Here is a 22,502-nt window from a genome sequence, read left to right on the forward strand (position 1 = left end):
CGTTTTTTGAGTTATCAGTTTATATTTTTACAATATACTAGCTAGGCACTTACGTCTAGCATTTTAATGTTGTAAAAGACCATATCATATAAATATTAAATCATTTTAAGATTACACATTTGAACCTATATTGACACTGGCAACAAAATGTTAAACATTAATAGAATTCATATATATAATTCACTTGTGTGTTCTTATAGGAAAATATTTCTATTCTAATAAAATTATAGATTTAATATTTTCCATCTGAAATGCATTTTTGTCTTCCTGTATTTAAAACATGCTCTGTTTTGACCTCACAATATCCTGTCTTCCAACAGGCTCCACGGATCACTTTACTCTTAGCTGCAACTCTGCCTTCTAACCAATATGTGAATAATGCCTTCCGAAATTCCTTCTTCTTTGAGGTATTAAGTACACACAACAACAATTAAATGAAGCCTCCATGTTAATAACATTTGGACACTATAGGCTATATTTACAAATATATTTTGCTTTCACATTACAAAAAGCAATCATGAATCTGGCAAATTTGACATTGCATTATTGTGATCAAATGTTTTGTTTGACCAATGTGACTGGAGTTGAGCAGAAACAATTGACATGACAAGTCGTCCTTGTTATGTGCGATCTCTGCATGTGTGCCTTTGGTAATCCTGACAGGGATGACTGTCTTTGACCTGTGATGTACAGTTGCCTTCAGAAAGTATTCAGAGCCCTTCACTTTCCTCATATTTTGTTGCAGCCTTATGCTAAAGTCGTTTAATTCATTGTTCCCTCATCAAACAACACTCAATACCCCAGAATGACAATTGGAAAATAGGATTTTAGAAATTTTTCTAAATTTTATTAAAATTAAATAAACTGAAATAGGCCTATCACATTACACAAGGATTCAGGCTCTTATTTGAAATCTGCATCTGATGCATCCCATTCTAGTGCTCATTATTGACGTGTTTCTACACCTCTTTGGAGTGTGACCCGACATTTGCTTGATAGACATATGCGCGCCGACAAAATAGCGGCGATTAAAACGCGCCGACAAAATCGCAAAAGTTTCATTAAATATGAATTACTATAAAGCATATATAATAATGTTTATTTTAGAAGTCAATATTATGATATGCACGGCACGCAGATAGTCCTTAAGATCACACCTTGCATATGTAGGAAGAATTGGAGCAAGGGCGTCCCACTCTCTTGGTCTCTCTCGTGATTTTGTCGTTGAGCATTTTTTGAAAACCAGTTAGCAGGTTTGTCGGCGCTCATTTGTCCGTCGCGGTTTTGACGGGGCGCATATGTCTATCGCGCTTTTGTCGGTGAACCCTTTTGGAGTCCACTTGAATTGTTTCTGCATGACTTGGAAAAGCAAACACCCGCCTCACCTATTTAAGGTCCCACAGCTGACAATGTGTGATCAAAGTGAAAAACGAACCTGCAGAGCGAAGAGACAGGATTATGTTAAGGCACAGATATGAGAAAGGAAACAAAAATTCTGCAGCATTGAAGGTTCCCAAGAGCAGAGTGATCTCTGTAGGCCTTATATTGAATAAGTTTGGAAAAACTATAACTATTACAAGAACTGGTTAGCTTGCCAGACTGAGCAGTCAGGAAGGAATGGCTTTGGTAAGAGAGTTGACTAAGAACACAATGGTTGCTCTACCTGAGCTTTAGTGAACATGTGTAGAGACAAGATAAACCACCAGAAGGACAACCACCAGTGCAACACTCCTGTCAACTGGACTTTATGGCAGATTGGGATAGTCAACACATGAAGGCCTGCTTGAAGTTTGCAAAAAAAGCACCTAAAGGAACTGTCAAACTATGAGAAACAAGATTCTCTGGTCTGATGAAACTGAGATTGAGCTGTTTGCCTTCAGTTCTAAGCATCACATCTGGAGGAAAATAGGCACCACTCAATATTATTCCAACAGTGAAATATGGTGGTGTAGCGTCGTGTTGTGGGGCAGAAACTGGGAGACTAGCAAGGGCTGAAGGAAGGCTGAACGGAGTAAAGTATAGAGGCACAAAATCATTCATGAAAACCTGTTCCAGTGTCTGCGGTGGGCTGGCGCCCTGCCTGGGGTTTGTTTCCTGGCTTGTGCCCTGTGTTGGGTATGATTGGCTCTAGCAGACCCCCGTGAGCCTGTAGTTAGGGTATAGCGGGTTGGATAATGGATGGATGGATGTTCCAGTGTGTTCTGGATCTCAGACTAAGCTGGGCCACCTTCTACACCTAATTGCTCAGTTTGACAATGTATCCAGCTCTAGGAAGAGTTGTAGTTCTTCCAAACTGTCCATTTAAGAATTTTGGAGGCTCCTGTATTTTTTTGAGAACCTTCCATGCTGTAGAACATTTTATAGTCTTCCTCTGATCTGTGCCTCAATACAATTCCTTTGACCTCATGCCTTGGATTTTGCTCTGATGCACAATGTTATCTGTGAGACCTTATATAGACATGAGTGCCTTTCCTAATCATGTGCATTCAATTAATTTGACTACAGGTGGGCTTCTAACAAGGTGTGATGATCAATAGAATGAGATACACCTCAGCCTGAGTTTAGGAGTCATAGCAAAGGGTCTGAATGCTTATGTTAATATGGTATTTCTTTTTTTATTTTTAATAAATTTTGAAAAAACACTAAAATCCTGTTTTCTTTTTATCTTTCTGGGGTATTGGTCTCCAGGCTACAAAAAGAACATAGCAACACTAGAAAAGGTCCAGAGAAGAGCGACTAGGCTGATTCCAGGTCTACACGGGTTGAATTATGAGGACAGATTAAAAGAGCTAAGGCTATACAGTGTGAACGCTGGCCCCGGCACAGACAGACGGACAACATATTTTGCACCCACACACTGTTTATTTACACTATATACAAATATTCAAAGTCACGTGCACTCACAATCCCCAGTGCCTTTTGCACCGATTTCCCCAAAGTCCAGGGCCCACAGTCTTTGTGCCTTCCTGGCCGCCTCCCGTTCTCTCTCTCCAGCTCAGTCCTGCTACCTCCCGACTTCCACCAATGACTGGAGGGAGGCGGCCCCTTTTATGGGAACCCGGATGGGCTCCAGCTGCTTCCCGGCACTTAACGTTGGCCACACCCCTGTGTGGCGGAAGTGCCAGCTGCGCACCCGGAAGCCATCCGTGTCTCCCCGGTCGTCTTCCCCCCGGCACTTCCTGGTGTGGCAGAAGTGCTGGGCTCCCAGGATAAATAGGCACTGGGGCGCCGCCTGACGGTGGCCACGGGTCCCTACAGGGCTGGGCTTTAAAGCCCCCTACCCGAGGCCTCCTGCATAACCAGGACGGACGCCCCTTCTCAGTCTGGAGGAGGCACACGCCCTCCTCTGGTCCTCCAAGGCGTCCCGGCCGGGCTCCAGCCCCAGCCGAGGACCACACGGGATGAACCAGCATCAGGGCGCCGCCTGGCGGTGGCCACGGGTCCCTACAGGGCTGGGCTTCCAAGCCCTGTACCCGTGGTCCCCAATATAACCAGGACGGACGCCCCCTCGCGGTCTGGAGGAGGCACAAGCCCTCCTCTCCTCCTCCTGGGAGCCCGGCCGGGGACCACAACAGTTTAAGCAAAAGAAGATTAAGAGGTGACATGCTTGAAGTGTTTAAAATTATGAAGGGAATTAGTACAGTGGATCGAGACTGGTATTTTAAAATGAGCTCATCAAGAACACGGGGACACAGTTGGAAACTTGTTAAGGGTAAATTTCGCACAAACATTAGGAAGTTTTTCTTTACACAAAGAACGATAGACACTTGGAATAAGCTACCAAGTAGTGTGGTAGACAGTAAGACGTTAGGGACTTTCAAAACTCGACTTGATGTTTTCTTGGAGGAAACAAGTGGATAGGACTGGCAAGCTTTGTTGGGCTGAATGGCCTGTTCTCGTCTAGATTGTTCTAATGTTCTAATGAAGATTAAAAAAAAAAATATTGAGTACTGCATGATGAGGGACAAAATCAATTTAAAAATTAACTTAAACAATTTCAGGGCATAAGGCAGCAACATAATAAATTATGTAAAAAGTGAAGGGGTCTTAATAATTTCTGAAAGTACTGTAGTTAAGTTCTTATGGTTATTCTTTCTTACAATAATCTTCGAGTATTTAGTGTGCTCACAATAATAGAGAAGAAACCAAGACCAGTAAAGCTATGTGAAGGAGGAGTTTTTGTCTTAATATTTATACTTTATTATTCACTATGTTTTCATTGTTAGTATGGTACTGCTTTGGTATTATTCTGAGTGCAGAGGCCTGCTTAATTGGCCTCCCACCTATTACAACTTAAACAAAATAACTACCTCACCATATTACTTGTTAATGACACTTCATGATATAAATTAGATGGCATGACCTGCAGATTTTATGTTTTTTGTTATTCTTTGGCATCTGTGTAGGATGAAATGTTAGCCATCATTTGTCTAGCAGGAGTTTTTGAGGCTTCATTTTGACTTGAATTCTTAATACTCAACCAGCACAGTTTGTGGCGTGATATATAATAAGCTCAGATTTATTTAATGGAAGTGATATTAACACAACTGCTAGGGTTGTGCCATCCTCCAAAGAAAAACATCCACCTTTGGGAACAAATGAAGTAAATCACCAGACTTCACAGAGATTAATACAGAAGCATTATCATGAAACTGGCAAGATAGTACACAATGGACATTGCTATGAGGAGTCTGCCTCCATTCTGCACTCTATAGTTTTAAAACACTTCAGCAGTTATTCTTTCCGATCTTAGAACAATCGCCATGCAGTCCTGACCTTGCTCCAAAAGATTGTCTTTAGGGATTCCTCAGAAACACATTACAAAGCCAGTGACCTTGAGTTAAAGGAGCTAGTGAAAGCATTAGTTTGCTGTTGGCTTCATTTTTCATTTTCTGGGGCAATTAAAGGACTGGGACATCAGGCTAAGTTTGTTTAGGCAGGTAAACTATTTTGAAAAACAATCCACTTACAAGTTGCATTAATTTTAACAAGCACTTTGCACTTATTATTTTGATTCAATTTGGGTTTTTTTTACTTCCCTTCTAGCTCTTGCTCACACAATTCAGTATGGACTCATGATGATATGCTCTATTTGATTGATATAGGAAGCAAAGAAGATCTTGTTCATACGACGGCAGTGCTTAGAGTCTGTAGGTGGCTTCACACTCCTCCTGCTGCATTGCTTATCCCACATAACTGCTGAGGACTTGGCATATGACTCAAACCCGGTGTTCATCAGACTCTTTCATCAGGTAAACAAACAGCACAATGCATTTCTTCTTCATAATAGAATATAATAAATATAGTTCTGACTCTGTCTTGTGTAAAAGGTCAGCAGCTTAGCAAGATGCCTTTGGGTGGGCCTGTTGTCTTGTTTTTCTGACCCCAGCTGCTCCTATCACCCATCCTTTATCTGACCAGACCAGTGACTCCCTATATAAACTAAAGAGCCTACATAATGATCTTCTGTGTTTGCCCTGAGCTGCACTTAAAATATCAGCAGGAACATTTCAAATAAAATGACGCTTGACCTGACACAGTGCATTAAGGTGCGAAGGAGTCCAAAATGTTCACCAAAATTAAAACACAGCTACCATTCATAAGACTCAGTTGACAAATAATGGAGAGAAGTTTCAGTAACACACAAGTATCCCAAAATTTTAATCAGGCACCAACAGGTGTTTGAAAGTTGTTAATGAAGAACTGCCTATCTTCACCAATGCATCCCATGTTAGGGTCCCAGAGTGGCTAAAACTGAAATCACACACTAACACTCATTCACAGTGGACCAAGGTAGAGTAGCCAAGGATCCCAAAATGCACACATTTGAGATATGGAACAATGACTGTAGTGCAGCTCATAAGGTTTTTAGAAGTAACGTTTTTTCTCTTTTCTTTCAGGCTCTGAAAGCCTGTTTCAGTGATTACTTCTTTACCCGACTGCAGCTTACATCATCCTATTCTCCGCACAAGGAACTCCTCAGGGTCCTTCAAAATACCCTGCTCTGCGGGGAACCCTGTTCTGCAGACACCCGCAACACTCTGTCCCATCTACTTCATCAAAGGGTGGATGAACCCACCAAAAAGGAGTTCTTTCAGGAGGTAATTTAATGCTGTTCTTTCCTTTCAGGGTACTGCCAATAAGATCTCAGCACATATATGATTGAAGGAAAAGTCCCATCTCTTTTTGGAGCTCAGCTAGAGTGACCTTCAGTTTTTTGGTCACCTGTCCTACCAAGGTTGTTTTCCCATGATTGCTCAGTTTAGCCAGGCAGCCAGCTGTAGGCAGAGTTCTCATTGCTCCAAACTTATTTCATTTAAGAATTATGGAAGCAGATATGCTTGTGGAAACCTTCAATGCTGCAGGAATATTTTTGTAGACTTCCTCAGATCTGTGCCTCAACACAATCCTGTCTCTAAGCTCCACAGACCGTTCCTTTGACCTCATGGCTTGGGTTTTGATGCACATTATCAACCTTGGTAGGTTATACTGATAGATGATAGATGTGTGCCTTTCTTAGTCAGTCCAATCAACTGAATTTGACCACAAGTTGAGTTCAGACAACATGTAGAAAGATCTTAACAATGAGCAATACAATGGGACGCACCTGAGCCAAACTTCAGATGTCATGACAAAATACACTTGTGTCAATATGATATTTCAGTTTTTTATTTTTAATACATTTGCAAAAAATCCTAAAATTATTTTTTCACTTTGTTATTCGGGGTATTGACATTGTGATGTTAGGAAAAAATCAAATTTAAACAAATTTAGCTCAAAGCTACAACATAAAAAAATTTGCAAAAGTGAAGTTTTCTAAACAATGGTGTCACAACAGGGCCCGTATAAAAAGATATCGAGGGAACCTCCTTATAAAATTAAGAAAAACAAATGTAAAGACTTCAAGAAAAAAGATGAATACAGTGTAGCAATATTTAATTGAATATAGAGTTCCTTTGAAATACATTTTTGTACCTCTAATATTTATTTTTTGTGTAAGAGGATGACACTGTAAATACATTATTTCAGAGACATGAATAGGCCATATGCCATTAAAATACTGGGTAAAATATTTGTAGGTTATCTGTTTAATTGAATGGATATTTAATGCAAAGTAAATGAAAACTACATCTACATGAATTTTTCATTTCACATTATCATATGGTAAATTATAGAATGATATAAGAAAACTAAAAGAATTTTGTTTTTCTTCATATGAAATTCAAGTACATTATTCAATCATGTCTGACACCTTGCTGTTAACTCATATTAATAAAACTGACAACAATACCTGAGCCAATATACAGTATGTAGCTTATATCACTGAGCCATTTTTATAAACTTTAGTCACTATTATGGTACATACAGTAGCTTTATACATTTCTAGATTATACAGTAAATTGAATATCACCTACTCGTGAGTGCTCATTGTAATTTGGATATAAATAAACCAACACCTCTCTAACCACACCTCATGTGAAATCATAAAACCCGTGTTTCAGTCGCCTCTGTCATGCCAAGTCTCAGTAAGTGGGAAATAAAAGTAGGTGACATATTTTAATCCACTGTTCTTTACTGTCAAAATGTCAGAATTTGATGTTGGGTGTATTAAAATAATAATTTCAATAACAGCTTTGTTTTGGTGCATACTTAATGTCTCATAACTCGTCTGCTGTTATTGGAAGAACAAAATAAAGTTTAGGTGAATTCATAAGTGTGGTTAATACTGTATATTTACATGTTTGTTTTTAAAATATTGAAATATTCAGCTCAATTTGACCCTGTATTTACAGCATTAAATAAGTTTATGCAGTTGTAGTATTATTAGTTTCTATTTTATTACCAGTAATGGTGTACTGCATGATAACGTGAATACACTTGACGTGAGTATTCCTCGTTTTCATCTTGTTTCTCTGTCTCTTTTTAGCATTCGTTTGCTCAGAGGTTGATGCGCTTGCTACTTCCTGAGCAGCTCTTCTTTTCTCCACCCTATAGCAGCCCGCTGCTTCTCTTCTTCTTTCGGCATCTTTTCGCGTTAAAACTGATTTAGTTTTTGTGTTGCAATTACTTAGTACATTTTCTTTAATTTTTCACTTAAGCTGGCACTTAAGTCTTCAATCTGCCTCAAGAATGATTAGCGAAGGTGGTAGGGAATGAGAACGGCGCCCATACGCATGCGCCGCACGGCCACCCTGCTGCCGCTGCCGAGAGTTGATTCTACAATAAAATAAAATAAAAATAAAAAGAGTACTAAAAATCATCACCCCGAAAGTGGACAGTAGACAATAAGTAAAACGGTTTGCGAGCTACAGGTGATTTAAAATCCTGGACAGACAAACGAACAGCCACGGTATAACGTATTATATAAGAAGATTATTATTAGTAGTATTAGTAGTTTTTTATTATTAGTGGGTATAGTATTAGTATTAAAATTGTTTTTTGTTGTTGTATCACATCACAAGTTATACTGTTAGCTATATCATGTACTGTAATAAGGAGTTACGGCACATTAATACCCTTATTATTATTACTTTGTACTAATTAGGTCTTTATTTATTTATTTATTTATTTATAAAAGCCATTAAATGCCATTAAAGTCCAAATCTATGGGGTTACCCTCTGGAGTGCAGCAACACTTCCGGTTACCAGTTTTTCATAACTTAAGGTCATCAAGACAAACCTGAGGTCATCCATGACACAAGAACTTATAAGCAGCTTGGTTATCATCAGCATCAACTCAGATCTTGTACATAAGTTTTCATATGATGACTGAAGGAACTCCTAAACATTCTTTCAACTTTTGATTAACCTTTAAAAAAGCAATAGTATTTTTTGCATTTGACATCAAAAATTACAGTTAAGTTTGTGATGTGTACTTTTTGCTTATTTATATAGTTACAGTTAAAATTTAAGGTGTTATAAGAAATACTAATGTAATGGATTTTCCACTTAGGGCCCCAGTTTGGCAAGGGGAGGCACTCGCCCACAAATCACCAGGGCAAATGTTTGAACTGTTAACTAAATGTTATCCACAGTTATATGAGTGACACTAGATGTCATTTCGGCTTCTCATCTGTCATAGATGCAATAGACCAATGTTATTATAGTTAACAGAAACTAAAATCAAAACTAACACTATTATTAACAAAACATTTTCGTAAACTGAAATAAAATAATTAACCAAACCGAAATGAAAAACTAAAACTAAACGAAACTATTAAAGTAGCTGGAACGACCAACCGAAATAAAATAATTTACCAAAACATTTTTAGTTTTCGTTTTTGAATGAATATTCTTGACGTTAGTCTTTAACCCTTGTAAGTTTTAACTCTAAAACAGAAAGTCATCCACCACGAGCCGCCCGCACATAGTCATCCAGTGAACGGCGGCTGTTCACACAGCATTTGCGGTGACAGAGCGAGCTGAGTGCGGGCGCGTAAAGCGTGTGAAATAGAAAGTGATTAATGTGCCACCTTTCTTTGTGTTTGTTGTATATCAAGAAGTAATTGAAACGGCTGAAATCAGAATGTGCTGGTCAACAAAACGTTTACCATGTGGACAGAAAAATCACGCGTGAGTAACGTGTCAGTGTATTTCTCAGGTGACATGCTTTTTGTTGACAGCAATTCACCTGCCACTTCGCACAGGAGAAATCGTTTTTACTTTCTCATATGCGAAGTACAGGGAAAGAATAGTAATCATGAAAACATTTGACCTCGATATGTTGATGAATCTTGACGTTATAGACCTCCCAAAGTTTGGAATTGTGTCTGTGCGCATGTGTCTGTGTGTGTGTAAACACGATAACTCAAAAACGCAACTTGATAGATAGATGAAATCCCGCATATGCTTGTTACATCACAATTGTAGCTCTGTTTTAACTTTTGGGCCAAATCCATCACCCGGAAGTTGTACTTTACCTGAACAAATACTCGATCGATTTTTTTTTTTTTTATTCATGCAGCCGAGTCCGATTTATTCAACTTTATAATAATTGTTCAATATGTTATTAATTTAATTTGATGTTGATGGTTCCTTAACGTACATTATATTAAAATATAATCATTGTCTTGCGGTTTACTCCTCAAATATCCATCCCCATATCTGAGTATACAAGAAAGTCTAGGGGAGACCACTCCCGGTTTTTGAAAATAAAAAGGCACTGATCAATAGACTGACTAGATCATCATACAAGATCAACATATTGTTGATTGCTGACCAATCACCTTTGCCAAGTGATGACAAACTAAACATACTAATGGTTTTTTGTATTTATTCCATATTTATTAATTTATCTTTTTTAGGTCATATTCACAACTCAAAATACCTGATATTGTGAAAGCAATCCATTAGCAGAATTATATTTTAAAATATTTGTCTCCCTTTTTTCAATGTTTATCTCTCTCTCTCTCTCTCTCGCTCTCTCAAAATGGATAGTTGAAATATCATGCTGTATTCTTTTTGTCCTTAACATCAGCCTTATCATACATATTGCATACCAGGGATTCTTCCTGCCTTACATCCAAACCTGCTGTGGTAGGCTTCAGGTTACCTGCAATCCTGCTTTGGATAAACAGGTTTAGATAATATATATGTTGTTCTTAATCTCAGATGCTGTCTCTGTCATTTTATGCCTGTCCGTACTCTATTTATTATACTTGCTCTGCTCATTATGGGTTTACTGTCCTTTATGTTGGGCTATTCAAATCTCACTGCCCCGTACCTTGACACTACATGCTTGTTTTTCTTTGTTTCCCATCAATACAGCTAGGTGGGGTCTGCACACTGATTCAAGCCTAAGAGCCCTGTTCTTCCTAAGCCCCCATTATTTTCATGAGAAAATATTTTAAAAATTATACTATTGTGTAAAATTGTTCATAATCAGTATCTAGTTTTGATTATGCCTATTTTAATCAGACAAAAACAGATAGTAAATCATGTAGTGTAGTAAGCTTCCACTAACATTAAACTTGTATCCAAATCTGTTAAGTGTACAGTTCTATCTGATTGTGACACAAAACTAAACTCCGTAGGAGCTCCATGCCATAATTACTAAAACTAAAACTGAAACTAATACATATAAAAATAAAATAAAATGTCTTTGTGAAATAAAAACTAAACTAAAACTAAAAATACACGATGAAGGAAAACTAAACTGAAGGTCAGAAACAAATATAGAAATAAAAACTAATATAAAAAGGCAAAACTATACTAACCTTGCAATAGACTGCACTCATGTGAGAATAACAGCACAGCCAAGCTCATTAGAGGCTGACTATCCATCCATCCATCCTCTTCTGCTTATCCGAGGTCAGGTTGCAGGGTTAGCAGCTTGAGCAGAGAGAGAGAGACTTCCCTCTCCCCGGCCATTTCTTCTAACTCTTCCGGGAGAATCCCAAGGCGTTCCCAGGCCAGCCGGGAGACATAGTCCCTCCAGCGTGTCCTGGGTCTTCCCCGGGGCCTCCCGGGGATGTGCCCAGAACACCTCACCAGGGAGGCATCCAGGAGGCATCCTGATCAGATGCCCGAGCCACCACATCTGACTCCTCTCGATGCGGAGGAGCAGCGGCTCTACTCTGAGCCCCTCCCAGATGACTGACCTTCTCACCCTATCTTTAAGGGAAAGCCCAGAAACCCTGTGGAGTAAACTCATTTCAGCCGCTTGTATTCGCAATCTCATTCTTTCGGTCACTACCCATAGCTGAGGGTAGGAACGTAGATCGACTGGTAAATTGAGAGCTTTGCCTTACGGCTCAGTTCCCTTTTCACCACGACAGACCGATGTAGAGCCTGCATCACTGCGGACACCGCACCAATCCGCCTGTTGATCTCACGCTCCATTCTTCCCTCACTTGTGAACAAGACCCTGAGATACTTGAACTCCTCCACTTGGGGCAGGATCTCTCCCCCAACCCTGAGAGGGCACTCCACACCATGGTCTCAGATTTGGAGGTACGGATTCCCATCCCAGCCTCTTCACACTCAGCTGCAAATCAATTCAGAGAGAGCTGAAGATCACAGCCTGATGAAGCAAATAGGACAGCATCATCTGCAAAAAGCAGTGACCCAATCCTGAGTCCACCAAACCAGACCCCCTCAACACCCTGGCTGCGCCTAGAAATTCTGTCCATAAAAGTTATGAACAGAATCGGTGACAAAGGGCAGCCCTGGCAGAGTCCAATTCTCACTGGAAACGGGCTTGACTTACTGCCAGTAATGCGGACCAGGCTCTGACACCAGTTGTACAAGGACCAAACAGCCCTTATCAGGGGGTCCAGTACCCCATACTCCCAGAGCACTCCCCACAGGATTCCCCAAGGGACACAGTCGAACGCCTTTTCCAAGTCCACAAAACACATGTAGACTGATTGGGCAAACTCCCATGCACCCTCCAGGATTCTGCTAAGGGTGTAGAGCTGGTCCACTGTTCCGCGATCAGGACGAAAACCACAATGTTCCTCTAGAATCTGAGGTTCGACTATCCGATGGACCCTCCTCTCCAGAACCCCTGAATAGACTTTTCCAGAGAAGCTGAGGAGTGTGATCCCTCTGTAGCTGGAACACCCTCTCCGGTCCCCCTTTTTAAAGAGGGGGACCACCACCCCAGTCTGCCAATCCAGTGGTACTGTCCCCGATGTCCATGTGATGCTGCAGAGATGTGTCAACCAAGACAGTCCTACAACATCCAGAGCCTTGAGGAACTCTGGGCGTATGTCATCCACCCCCGGGGCCCTGCCACCAATGAGTTTTTTGACCACGTCGGTGACCTCAGCCCCAGAGATGGGGGAGAATCTCTTCGAGGAGATTCTGGTCCATCATCCGGCATCTCAGGAGGGGGAAGCAGTGCAGCGTCAACACCGTATATGGTGGGGATGGTGTGCTGCTGACTTCGACTCTGGACGTTGTGGGTCGGTGGGGGAAGTACTTCAAAGACCTCCTCAATCCCACTAACATGCCTTCCAATGAGGAAGAGGCTGACTATGTAAAATACAAATCATTTACAGCATCAATGCAGAGGTCAGTCATTATTGAGGTTTGGCATTCTATGCAAATATGTCCATCCCCAGTCAGACTCAGGGTTAATGACCTGCTTTACAGTATTAAGCTTGAATGACTGTTCTGCTGGCATCTAATGGATGAAATAACATCATGCTGGAAAAAATAACTCCTCAATATTCATGAGTGGGAAGGAGCCTTCAACCAAAACACAATGCCATGTGAATGAGACGCTGTAAAGCCAGTTTTAGAGGAAACTTAAACAGAACCATTAGTTGAATGTGGGTTTAAATCCCGCTGCTGGAGTGGGGTGCATTGTCTATGTGGCAAAAAGACAAAATGATTGTGATCAAGTATAATTATAAGAAAGACATTAGCCTTCTAAACCAAGGTGAAATATGGAATTCTCTAAGCCTTGCAGTGGGCTAGCCTACAATAACGCAGTGAGTGCATGGAGGGATCAGGGGTGGTGTTTGTTTGTTTGTTTCAATTAGTTAATTTAATTTCATTATACTTTTTTATCGTTTAAGTTCCCAGCGTGTTTTCTTTGTTGTTTCTGTAGTGTGTGTGTGTGTCGTGCCAAGGCTGGGGTTGTCCATGGTAATCCTCGTATAAAATAAATAAATCACTGTCACACACGACGGTGTGAATCTTAGCGACTTCTGACCGCTACAATACCAGGCACTGACATTCTATCCTCCCATGTGTAAGCAATAGAAAAATTATTATAAGAAAAAAGTGTGCAAAGAAACACAGTTCTACTGCCTCTTACAAGAATTACAAACTAGACAGACTTACATATAATTTGTTTATTCTTCCCAAAGCAAACAGTGGATCACATGATGAGGTACAAGAAAGCAGCTGCCTGTTGCACAGTTGAAAACTTGCTAAAAGAAGAGAATCTAGCAAAAAAAAAAGAATATTTTCAGCAGTCACAGGAAAGTACTACATCAAAATACAACAGAAGAAACAGGTGAGAATGGGCTAAGAAATGCACGGTGGGTTGGAGGGACAAAATAAGTCAGATTGTTGAGGTGACTGCTCTATCCAAATCTAGCCTGACAATCACAAAGAAAATCTTATGCAATTAAGAAATACTGATTTTGAACTTACAGCTAGAATTGCCTTGCAGCTGGAGAAGCTGCTCAGGCAAAAAACAAAATTTGAAAAACATACCAAAATAGGATACCCCCAAGAAATATGGGTGGAACTGGTAATTATTTACTGAAGTACTTATTTAAAATGGTTCGCTGGTACAGTGGGTGGAGTTGTTGCCTCAAAGTTCTTGAATCCTGGTACATTTTCCCATTAAAGTGTCTGCTATGTCGAATCTGTCATCTTCTCCCAGCATCCACATGTTGATCCATTTCAGTTATTTCTTCCAGTCCTAAAATTCACAGTTTTAAGCTGTTAACACTGAAAGGCTATTTTATGAATGAGTGTGTTCTCAAGGAACTCATTTCACAGCCACAGAGGTTTTCTGCTTTACTCAATCAACTGCTGCAAAACTAATCATAAATAAACATATGATAAAATAAAGAGATTTAAGAGATAAAGATCTTGAGTCTTAGAAAATTTCATTTACGTTGCCCAGAATTATTCCAACATTTAGATATGAAACTGGGTTTATGTTGACAATATAAATAAACAAACAAAAGAAGCTTAAAGAATAAGTTCAGCCTGTCCCAATATTTTATAATGGAAGTCACGGGGCTTCGACTGGAAAACAAAACCTTTAAAACGTACTGAATATATCCATTTTTAAGTCAAGAAAGTTGCTGAGCATTGATCTGTGTTTTGATTACATGCACATTGTAAAATAACTTATACATTTCATTTATGAACAAAACATGCCAAGATTATGAGATTCAGCCATTTTCAAAGATCGCTAGCTGTGTGCTCTACCTCAGTACTTGTCATCCTCCGCAAGAGCCTTTCACTGTTGAGGTGTGGTTTGCTGTTAAAAGGCAAAAACTCTACACTCAACTGTTCCTGCTATGTGCTTGGTATCGTGTTGATTTATTTCCATTTTTATGTGAGAACTTCTGCCACAAAGGTCACTGCTATCACACAAGTGAACAGGAAACTTATTTTTACCTCAAGAAAAATAGTACCAGGAATATGCAATAAAATTAACATTTCCAGATTCCTTTTGTTGGCACAAAAATGTATTGGAAACAAGGCATGTTTTCTTATACTGAAGCTTTAGCCACTTCAAAGTGGACATATTCGTTAAGTTTTTAGGCTTTTATTTTTACACCAGGCACCAGGCCCAGTGCCCCACAACTTCCACTAACAAATGTCAGGGCAGGTCATGTATTCTTAGAAATTTATAGAAAACACTTAATTTTAGAATACAGTTTCGCATGGTAAATGTATATATACCGTGTTTGTGAAGAAATAACATTGACTTGAAAAATATCTGACTTATTTTTAATTTATTATAAAGAATCTGGCTTCTGCGTGAGGCATAAGCTGAAACTGAAAAAAAAGAAATGGACTTCATTTATAGTAAGACCCTAAGTTAAAGAAACAGCAATACATTTATTCAGTGTAAGCTAATATTGCCCTTAAAGATATCTCTTTTTGTAAAACACAGTAAAGATGGACAACCAACTGCAATTAATGAAGACATTCAGGAAGGTCTGGCTTGCAAAGTTAAAGAGCACTCTATGCTTCCTGAAACACCACCCAGGAGCAGCACCCAGATTTCCAGCTCTCCTAGCAATCCTTCATCATTGCCTAACAGGGAATCATTAATCCATCAAATCCGGGAGTTGGAGCTGGAATGTGGACTTCTGAGTCAAGATGAGGTGGATTTAAGGAGCAATCTACAGTTGGAAAGTAGTGGAGAGCTTGGATAACATCATAAACATATGCAGTAACAAGGTGAGCCAGATATTTGATGCAGAGTGCAGAAAGTAATAGTACTTGCAGATAATTGTAAGTTAGAGTTGTCATTGACCCCAAAACTATTCTTTTATTCTCAGTCTGTTTTTTCATTTTCTAATTTTTTTTTTGCAGCCGAATAATCAATCCCAGTAACTCATTTGCCTGTTTCTTAGATCTCATTTCTGTCTAGAACTTAAGAAACACTGGCATAAGTGCCAACAGAATCACAAAACGGATTGTAACATTATCTGCTCAATAGAACACATTTGTGTGGAGAGTTACAATATGTGTAACCATTTCAGAGTGTTTATTTGGGTTTGAGTGAATCCATTATTGTGTTAAACTAAGTTATGTGTCTTTTGCACAAGTTTGTTTTAGTATTGTACATTTCTGTGTCTTTGCTCAGGTTGATGCCTCCTTCTCTGCTGCTCAGCTTGCCTAAGATGGCAATATTGTGACTTGGATTATGGAGCTGCCTTATTTACCATTGTAATAAAGAACATCTCCCCCAAACCTATGGTCAATCATGCTTCTAATGTTGTGAATGCCACTTTTCTCTCTTGGTCTGTGCCCATCAGGTTACATTTGCCTTTTCTTTAACCAAATCCATTTTAGCCATTTGACTCTATTTAGGACAACAACCATCACTCAGCTGCTGATACTCCCTAAGATGACAGTAGCAGCTCAAAATTGGGGCCATTGATACAGTGGCAGAAAATGTTACTTGTTCTGTAAACCAAAGGATTTCACCTTTAGCACAACTGGTTAAGATGCTGCTTAATGACTGGGATGCCCCAGGTTCATGGCCAGACTTTCTCTGGAAAAAACTGAAATGGACCGGGATGAAAACTGAGAGATTTATCACCAATGATACTATTCTGATCTCCAGATAAATCAGAACCTTGTTTTTTCACCCATCTGAAGCTGTTATCATTCAAAAAGTCTTTTGCCGGTCCACTGATCTGAATATCCACTGATGCATGGTCACTAATAGAGCGACATGACTAAATCGTCTCCTTGCCTTAGGGGCACACATGGGGGAAAGTTGGTTTCCCAAGCATTCTGTTTTGAAGTCAAGGAAGGTTATTGTTAACATGTATAACACATTAATTAGGCCTCATCTGGACAAAAAGAACATATTAGTATGCCTGAAAGTCTACAGAGCTATGACACGTTCCATGAATGTGGGTATGAGGTGTGAGCAAAGACTGAAAGAGCTGAATCTTCATTTATGGAAATGTAAATTAATAGGTAACTTGACCATCGTATTTTAAATTTTGAGGAGATATAGAAAGGTTATTGCCAGCTGTTACTGTAAAATAAGTTCTTCAACCAGAAAACTGAGGCAGCACTAACATTCACACTAAAATTAGAATTTATTTGTTCATGTAAAGAACCAAACAGAAGGAATAAATAATTAAATAGTAGAACAGTTGAACCTCAGGGGCTTTCAAACAGAAAAAACAAACTATATGTTGCGCTGAATGACCTACAGCATTCTCATTAAAAATCTTGTGCAGTTATTGCTATCAAGCACTTTCTAACTCACACATTGGCTTTTCTGAGTTAGTCAGATAATTTCATTTGTTTGTAAGTGAATTACAATGATTTTGTAATGGTCTTATTTTCTTTTTTTTAATTTTTAAGATTACTTGGCAGGTTCCAGGATCATATTATTTTAAGTATCTGTATAACATATTCATAACAAAACTGGAGTCATTAAAATGTAATTAATATTAAAATACATATCAACCACAATACATTCCTTGCAGATTGTAATTTCACCTTAGAAAAATGTATCTTGATGCAAAATAGTTATATTAAACTATAATTACATGGAAGTCTCAATACATTTTTATTATATTATATACCGGTACCTAAAAGCTTCCTGGCTTTACATCAAATTAGAAGTGCATTAACTAGTCTAAAACTATACGACAGTTACATATGATGCACTTTGAGTATGTACCTTATTTTGGAGTAAGTGCATTTATATTAGCTATACATCTGTTTATATAGTATATTCCAAAGTAAGTTTAGTCTTCTAGAAAAGCTTTTTGCAAAAACAAATATCACCTATATATTATACACAAGACAGATGGCTTAACTTTTGTCCTGTTCTTTAATCTACCATTATTGTACTCATGTTACTTGCTTTGTAAAGGTCCACATGGCGGTGCGTGTTATGAAAAGTCTAATGGAGTCTGTGATTTATACTCATATGTAACTAACCTGAACCTTCCATTGGTATTCAAGCATTTGACTGTAGATTATCACTATAGTAGATATTTAGGATAATTGCATCGGTAGTCTTTCAAGATTTAGAATTTTTAGATCACAGCAGCCTCACTTGCTTGATTGCATAGCAATTAAATGAGAGCACAGACATACAGCATGTAGTGTACTGTATATTAGAGTACAGTTATTTTTGTTTACATTGCATGGTCTGCTTTATTTAAAATGTACTTTATTCTAGTAAACACATCATACCGGTAAGGAGTAGTTTAAATAGAAGATGCCATTATCTTGTACAGATAGAAATATTCACGCTCCATCATATGTTAATGACAGCTGAGGCCTTTGTGTAAAGTATGATAAACAAATAATGATACTCTTTCACACAATAACTGAGAAAATCAAGAGACAGTAAGATCACAGTTTGTGCAAAGTGTACAAAGGTTGCCAGGTCAAATTAGGATAAACGGCGGGTACCTCAGTTGTAGCAGGGGTTATTATGTCCTTGTAGTCCAGGCTTGGTCATGGGAATAAAAAACTTCTTCAATAAAAACCACACTGCCAAAATTAATGCAAGAAACAAGAGCACTGCAAAAATAGAGCCAACAGCAAGCCAAACGAAAGCACTCTGCACTTCCTTACTGCCTTCATTTTGAGCTGCTGAAACAAAATAATAAAACAGAGAACACGCTAGTCCTGCAAGCAGATAGTTATAGATAATATAAAACCATTTAAACAATGCACTTTCAGTTCAGTTTAGTGGCTTTTCAGAAAAGTAAAGAGTCAAAATACAGTGTGGCTTTGTGTTTTAAATAAAAAAAAAAAAATCTATAACAAAAAAAATATATATTAATAAACAGATGAATCACTAGTAGAAAATAAAAAAAAAACTAATGACCACATTCATGTAAAGAAGCCAGGGTACCCTAGAGATACTGTACTAGGGCCTAGAATGGGACATATCAATATATTTCAACCAATCTACTTCTCTAAGCTCAAAAGCTAAAAATTAATAAATATGTGTATATTGTACATCAAAATCAGCTCCAGCATTCCATTTATGAAGATCAGTTTGGATCGGCAGGCAAATGAAAATTGACCAGCTGATTAAATGACCTCCAGGAAGCTCTTATTATTACCAGAGAACTATGAATCTGAGAGTGGTTAAAAGGAAGTCATCATTTTATGATCTTTCCTCAACAGGAGAATACTTTTTCAGCAGTATAGTCAGAACTCATCTGTCCATAATCAGAAGATAAATTTACTATATCTGTCAAAATGCACACTTTATCTAATGCCAACAAGATTTAACTTCTCATGGGAGCCCCCTGATAAATCAGCATGGGACTGTAGTTAGCATCTTGTATTATTTCATAATAAAATGGAGGAACACAAAGAAAGAGATGAGGGTGATTATTAACCTTAAGGACTGGTAGAATATTAAAACCTGTGTAAATCCACTTTCCTATATGTGTTCAGAATTATCAGTTTAATAGTAAAAGGCTTTTTGTACATTTGATTTACAAGGCCTGGTAGTTAACAAACTATCAGAACACACAAAAGGCTCTACTTACTGGCTGGTTTAGAAGAAGCCTGATCTTCTTGAACTTAAAGGAAAAACAAAACAAAATTGAATGGATCCTATGATTCCACATACTTACACAATTTTCAACATACAAAAATGTTTGCAAGACTGTTTAACAGATGATCTAAGATGGTAGTATATCTTCATTTCTGTATGCATAAAAATAAATAATTACCAATAGTGTCTTATAGCCATAAGCAATAAATAGCTACGAGGGGTTTAACTTTTAAACTTTATAAATTATGTTCTTATAAACAGCTGAGTAACCCTGCTGGTATAAAATAAAAGAAAGTATTACTACCCCTAGACGCAGGACAAACACTGACCAAAAAAGGCACATTCAGTGATACATTATTTTGATGAGCAAAGAGATACTTTGAATAATGTCAGACTTTTAAATAGTGTTCTGTAAGGGGATACAGTGTGATTAGAGACCAACATTATTACAGTGTTGCCTTCAAGAGACTTTTCTAATTGTTCCTCTATGCAAAGCATGAAAAACAATATTTTACATTAGGCTATATACAGTAAACATGTATATCATCAAAAAGCAAAAAAAGGTTATTAAAAAAGAGCTCATACAATATAGTATTCTGTCAACATTTTTATACTAAAAAACAAAAAGTGTTAATTGTAGGGTGACCATTACATAAATTTAAGACTATCATACACTAATGGTCAAACGTTTTAGAACACCTCAATTCTTTCAGTTTTTCTTCATATTTAATTGTTGAAGTGCACTGAATGACCTAAAATGGTGAAAAAGGAAGCAATAATTTCCCAGGGGTTTAAATTTAAAGTTTAGATTAGCAAAAACTGTAAAAAAAAAAGAAATTTGGACCTGAGTGTCAGTAGACTTTGTGCCCTAGGAACCAAGTTACCTGAACAAGTCTATAATATTTCAGTAATTATTTACTGCTCTGATGCTGATCTTTCCAATCATAAAATAGGTCATTACAATCGCAATTGATGAGAAGAACTGATAATTAATTGCACAATTACAGTATTTGCCATAATCCAAATTCTAAAACTTTTGGCCGGTAGTGTATATTGATTATAACAGTATTGCTATTGTTCGTTGTGACTGTGACTGCTCTTTTTTTTCTTAGCTATGTCAGAGGTTTATTTCTAGTTTTCTTTCCTTTTAATTAATAAAGTATCTATCTATCTATCTATCTATCTAATCATTCTGGTATGTATATGAGAGTGGGGTTGCTGTTTGTTATAACATAAATGTATTTATATGTTATGCTTCTGTAAAAAGCCAAATCTTCCTCTGGGAACAAAATGATACATATCAACATACTATATAGCATGTAGTCAAAGGTGGAGACAACTCAGATGTATTCTGCATAATACTAGTCCATGGCATTGGGTTACATAAGCTAAAGCATTAAATAAACATGACTCTGGTTTAGAATTTTGTGTTGTCGACATCTAAAGCACAATAAAAAAAGAAAATAAACAGTTTTAAATTAATTTTATACTCATTTACTACAAGCATTAGCAGGACCACCACTTAAAAAGCACAAATCAGTACTGATCAATAAGCGTTCACATAAATACATGTATATACATCCATCCATCCTGGGACCTCTTCTGTTCTCCTTGTACCTGCTGCCACTCGGTGCTATTTTTCGGAAACACGGTATTTCAATTTATCTTTATGCAGATGACTGTCAGGTTTATTACCCTCTAAAGCACCAAGGTCCATGTTCTGTCCAGCCCCTGCTTGATTGTCTTATTGACATAAGGAATTGGATGGCATTAAATTCTCTAATTATTAATGAGAACGAGACAGAAGTCATGCTATTTAGACCCAGTAGCACCAGCAGGACCCCTTGCATTGACCTTTCCACTGTGGGTCAATTTGTGAAATCCATGATCACAAATTTAGGGGTGAAAATGGATTCCACTTTAAAACTTGATAGCCATGTGAACGCAGTGGTAAAATCTTGCTTTTTCCAGTTGAGGCGGCTGTCAAAAATCAAGCCTTTTTGTCTAAGCGCAACCTTGAAACAGTGATCCATGCTTTTATAACATCTCGTCTAGATTACTGCAATGCGCTTCTTTTTGGAATTAGCCAGACCTCCATTGCTCACCTACAGCTGGTACAAAACGCGGCTGCTCGATTTTTAACTGGCACAAGAAAGCATGAGCATGTTACCCCGATTTTGGCTTCGGCTTTCCCTTCACTGGCTTCCAATTAATTTTTTAATCCATTTTAAGAACCTTGTATTTTTTTTTTAATTCTTTAAATGGTTGTGCCCCACTTTATTTGTCGGAACTGCTGCACCCTTGCGTACCGTGTCGCTCTCTCAGGTCAGCAGACCAGATGCTTTTATGTGTTCCCAAGGCACGATGCAAACTCAGAGGTGATCGAACTTTTTCAATTGCAGCCCCAAAACTTTGGAACGATTTGCCATTGCATGTTAGGCAGGCTCCTTCGCTAGCTGTCGTTAAGTTCTTTTTAAAAACACATTTTTACTCTCTGGCTTTTAACCCAGTATGATATGTTGGCTATCTGTATACTTTTTATTAAGAATCTCTTCAGTTCTTATGTGTTTCTGTTTCATTTACCCTTCGGTTTTGTGTGTCTGATATGTTGGGTTTTTCTTTTTTTTTATGTACAGCACTTTGGTCAGCCTTGATGTTGTTTTTAAAGTGCTTTATAAATAAATAAATATACCTTGTAAAGCAAATTGTGATGCCCTTACTGAGTACAGAAGAATCTATACAGTAAGCTTGACAATTTTGCCAAAAATTATGTTTCAAACATTTGTATTAAAATAAG

At 38.1% G+C, this 22,502-nt stretch overlaps 1 protein-coding gene and 1 long non-coding RNA gene across 4 annotated transcripts in view; one reads left to right on the plus strand and one right to left on the minus strand.

Annotated features, from left to right (window-relative positions):
- The first annotated feature begins 371 nt into the window (after positions 1 to 371).
- LOC120535025 lies at positions 372 to 5,967 on the plus strand. Its single transcript, XR_005634849.1, has 3 exons — positions 372 to 407; positions 5,106 to 5,252; positions 5,901 to 5,967. It is a non-coding gene; the product is annotated as an uncharacterized LOC120535025 (long non-coding RNA).
- Positions 5,968 to 13,962: 7,995 nt separating this feature from the next.
- LOC120535007 (zona pellucida-like domain-containing protein 1) overlaps positions 13,963 to 22,502 on the minus strand; it is a 31,085-nt gene continuing 22,545 nt past the window's right edge. For 2 of the 3 annotated variants that reach the window (XM_039762513.1, XM_039762514.1), the window contains exons 10-12: positions 19,698 to 19,730; positions 18,601 to 18,783; positions 13,963 to 14,383 (exon numbers count right to left, since the gene is read on the minus strand). In XM_039762513.1, the coding sequence (XP_039618447.1) occupies positions 18,602 to 18,783; positions 19,698 to 19,730 (215 nt within the window). In that variant the 3' untranslated portion in view covers positions 13,963 to 14,383; position 18,601. The remainder of the gene's footprint in view (positions 14,384 to 18,600; positions 18,784 to 19,697; positions 19,731 to 22,502) is intronic. The other variant, XM_039762515.1, reaches the window with a different exon arrangement.

This window comes from Polypterus senegalus, chromosome 9, assembly GCF_016835505.1.
Source record: "Polypterus senegalus isolate Bchr_013 chromosome 9, ASM1683550v1, whole genome shotgun sequence".
In the NCBI taxonomy this organism is placed as follows: domain Eukaryota; kingdom Metazoa; phylum Chordata; class Cladistia; order Polypteriformes; family Polypteridae; genus Polypterus; species Polypterus senegalus.